General features: G+C 42.3%; 1 protein-coding gene across 1 annotated transcript; it reads right to left on the reverse strand.

Annotated features, from left to right (window-relative positions):
- Positions 1 to 2,667: 2,667 nt before the first annotated feature.
- rgs16 (regulator of G protein signaling 16) lies at positions 2,668 to 4,016 on the reverse strand (the record flags this gene model as incomplete). The annotated part of the gene is made up of 5 exons (XM_084473249.1): positions 2,668 to 2,874; positions 2,999 to 3,165; positions 3,456 to 3,517; positions 3,631 to 3,714; positions 3,973 to 4,016. 5 exons carry the CDS (start codon positions 4,014 to 4,016, stop codon positions 2,668 to 2,670), a joined length of 564 nt encoding a protein of 187 aa, XP_084329375.1.
- Positions 4,017 to 4,284: the final 268 nt, after the last annotated feature.

Consider the following 4,284-nt stretch of genomic DNA (forward strand, 5'->3'; position numbering starts at 1 on the left):
TTGCATGTTCTTGTCTGCTTACGTTTGGATTTTTGCTGTTCTGTTAAGCACTTTGTAATGTTTTGTTTGAAAAGGTGCTATATGAATAAAGCATTAGTTACTTCCTTACATACAAGCCGTTATTAATGCTGGAAAAGCTTAGATCTTGAAATGTGAATTAATGTAGGGCTATTTCTGCTTCTGCTGCACTCAATGTGCGTAGTGCCTGATTACAAAAGCAGCATTACAGATTGTTGCACTCTTCAGATTCATCAGATAAGGACTGGCCTGTGGGTTACCATGGCGAGGGAGGCTACATTATGGGATGTAAATATGCAACAGAATTGTGTACCAGCTGTTCCACACCTGACATTGGCTCCACTCTACACTAATGACATTTGAATACACAAGTGAGGGTTTTGTAGACTGCTATCCCTAGCTGGTGAAACACAGTCTGCCAGGCACACACAGCGTTTACAATATTCACTACTTGGAAGAGAACATATGATATAATCAGCAATGATATAGACGATTGTCGATATTGACATTACGTTTTTATAATGAAATGATTGGGATACCTACCCCCCTTGATAGCTCCAAAAGCTATCGATGGCGGCAAGTGTCCTATTTCATTATTTTTATATTTATTATATTTTGCATCACAAAGACAAGGAGTAGACAAATAGCTGCTTAGGAAGCCACTGTGCGTCTGGGGCGTTGAAGATGATCAGACAATGGTTTGAACAACAGGGTGCCCACTGAGGTTTGCTGGGGGAATGAATTGACTGTTATTAGGTGGTCCATGATTAACCCATTGGTGTGTTATCACAGGGTTATGTAGCGAAGACCCAGACGGAGGTAGATGGTGCGCCAGCAGAGCAAATAATGGAATGAGGTGTTGTCTGGTCACATGTTCTCACTCTCCACGGGACTCATGTGGTGATAGATATGTGGGGGTTTTCAGAGGCGATTTTGAGTTGTTTCAATGGTAGTAGATCCTAAAAGCTGCGAATAAAAATGGCAAAGTCTGGTCTGGACTTTAAAAGTCAATTCAAAATGGTGGATTGTCGTATATAAATTCAGTCATTTGACACATTTGTGAATAAAAAAGATGCTTAGTTAGCACAAGTCCTATTGTAAAATAAGTGTTTAATTGAATCCTTCAGGATTTGATGGTTATTTTATAGGTTCATCTAAAGCAGAAGATGAGCTTGGGTTTTCATGCACATCTACGTGTCATCGATATAACAATAGATTTACAGTCTACATCTAGTGATCAAGGCAAGACTTAGAGTAAAGACTTAAAAGGGGAATGACCCTTGAGGGACCCAAAAAGTGTGAAGAGAGATTTTTTATATGAGGTGTCCAGTTTATAATACAATGGTGCAAAAGCAGAGCATTGTCTTAATAATATAGCAAGGAGATACAGTATATCCATAAGTAATTGGTTCGTTAACACCAATAAGATGGTACTCTATAAAATTGATGGGCCGGTGATAATAATAATTGTACCACTGAAACTACAAAACGTGAGTTTGCAGTGTTTCATTTCCTTGTGAAGCAAAATGATGTTCTGAAGGATAGGACACAGCCATTCACTGCTTCCACTACACTATTGTGTGCATGCTATGCACCTTCTGTTCACCGGGGCTCCCGGCTGTGATGTAGAAACATGGCCCTGTGCCTGGAGGTCCGGCTTCATCCCAACTTTATTGCCATTTATTGCACAAGAATAATGCCTTGAGCAAACACACAGACAGAGCTTTATTGGCAGTAAACATCACATCGATGCAGTCACACCATTTTCTTCTGCTTCCTGTTTCCAGGAAAGCGTTCTCACCAGGAAGATGTGGTTGGCTCACGTAGTTTCCTAGGTGATGAGACAAACAGTTCTGTGTCACACCTGCTGACCACCTCACCCATTAATGAGCCGATGTAGGTTTAGTCCTCACTATCTATGTATATTGTGTCATTTGAGTGGGATTTTATTGCACTCTGATGTAACAGCCAGAAGCAAAAAAAACATTTATAGTCTATGAGAATCAGCATGATTTGTGATCATGGTTAAATGAGTTTTACTCGTGTTCTATTGACATTTAATTGTTTGACTGAAGTCAAAAGGGGGGAGAGGGAGGCAATATGCATGAACTTTTTTATTTTAGTCATTGTGTAAAAAAAATCGGAACAATAAATAAATATGAAATATTGCACATTGCTTTGTAAGAAAAAGTACAATAAATAACAATAAATTGACAGTAAAACAAATAAATACAGTATTCACACTTTGCTCTCACAGTATAAGACAAAACCCAATCAATGTGCTTGCTTTTATGGCTTTTACCATTTCTCCCATCTGATTGTCTGCCAGTACTATGGTCAAATTATGAGCAAAAATACTTTTAAACTCTGGGCAATTTCCATCGATGCTCCATCTTGGCAAAATAAACCCCTTTCTTTTCTGAAACCATCTCTGCCCCTAAATCTCAGACTCAAGGCCTGTGCTCCACCACACGCCGCCATCTCTTCTACTGCGGTTCCGCCACCACCCCTGTCTTCTGCCCATGGCATTCTGTCAGAGCGCTCCGCAGCCCGGCTTCTCGGCCCTCTCTGCAGCTCTCTTTTTGTCATCTTTTCTGTAAGGCGACCTTGCAAAAACTAAACTCCCTGTAGTCAGGACATGCTTCACTTTCACACATTCTCTTGGTGGACCGGACATCTTCTCTTGTCCCCGTCTTGGTACGCCATCTCCCTGTAGGTTTGTGAGCGGAGGAATCGGGGGTAGCAGTCTTTGGCCATCAACATGTAGATCCTGTGCTGGGCCATGTCGAAGCAAGCGGGCGAGGGGGACTCCATGTTGGATTTTGTGATGTCCCGGGTTTCGTGGTCGATATTGATCTGCGAAGGAAAGAAGGAGGGGCCGGTTAACCTCTGTCGGCTTTCTCTTTATTTTTCTAAATCGATCATGCAAAGGGGAAACTGATGCATCGTGCACATTGGGGGACGTGAAGAGTGCACTCACTTCTCGTGGTGCGTCGCTGCCGATGAATTCATCGTAAATCTTCTGGGCTTTGGCTGCAAGCTTGGCAGCTGACTTGATGCTCCTGTATTCCTCGCAGGCGAAGTAGAATGCAATGTTCTCCTCACTGAACTCAGACACGAGGAAAGCTGTGAAGGCACACATGCCATCTGCAGAGGAGAGAAAAAGAGGGAGCAGGGGAACAAAGGGTTATGTATTGCAGAGTATTCATCACGCAGAGTATTGAATAAAGATTGTACTTGATTCTATTAGTGCATTCATATAAGTGTGTGTGTAGGGGTGTGTATGTGTGTATGTGTGTGTGTGTGTGTGGGTGGGGGGGGGTGGTGTTGTGTGTGCTGGAATAAGTTAAGTTAGTTAAATTGGGTGCGTATATTTTAGATTTTTATTTTAATAAATTTAAATGTGCAGGCATGCAATGATCATCAATTTGACTTACATTTACTTGACAGGAGCTTTTCAAAGGAATGCTTCCACTTCAGGCATTCTTCTGTGGTGGGACTGATGAGAGAAAACATAAATTGTTATTATGTGTAAAAGGACATTTTCAATTCAAGGACATGATCCAGAGTAACAACAATCCCAGTACTTATTGAGTAGTTATTGAGGCTTACCGATTTTTCCCTATTTTGCAGCATGTCAGTTTCCAATATGGTTTTTGCAGAATGTTCCCCAGCCTTGCTTTCAGTCCCTTGGCCCTGGAGAAGAACACAAGAAAAAGAAACATGTTAGAGAAATGTTTGAGTATGCATGCATTGCAGGTTTACCTTTCTACTTATGACTTGAGAGTCCTTTGCAGCACAAGTTAGATTTAAGATGCATCAGCCAAAGTACATTCATCCATCTCTTCTTGAAATTCCCCACAGTGAAGTAAAATCAACACCAATGCACCATTGATAAATCACAGCGATGAAATCCTTCCTCATTAAACACGGTCATTCTATCATTTCATGTACCTTTCCAGGCAGGAGTTTGGAAGCGATGATAGTCCTTTGCACATATCGGCAGCGGAAGTCTCCAGTTGGACAGTAGGGTGGAGGTTAAGGTGCACAGAAAGTAGTTCCAGGACAAGCGGTATAGCCAGAGCAGCGGTGTGACTGCAATGAGGAGGAGCAGAGCTTTATATAGTCCCTGCTGCCGGCGCGTCATCCTTACGCAGCCAAACACAGCTTCACAGGGAGGGAGCGAGAGACGGAGCCGAGAGAGAGATAAGAGGGATGGGGGGGGGGGGGGAGAGAGAGAGACAGAGACAGAGAGACATAGAGTGA

The sequence above is a fragment of the Micromesistius poutassou genome (assembly GCF_964030765.1).
Source record: "Micromesistius poutassou genome assembly, chromosome: 9".
NCBI classification, from domain to species: Eukaryota; Metazoa; Chordata; class Actinopteri; order Gadiformes; family Gadidae; genus Micromesistius; species Micromesistius poutassou.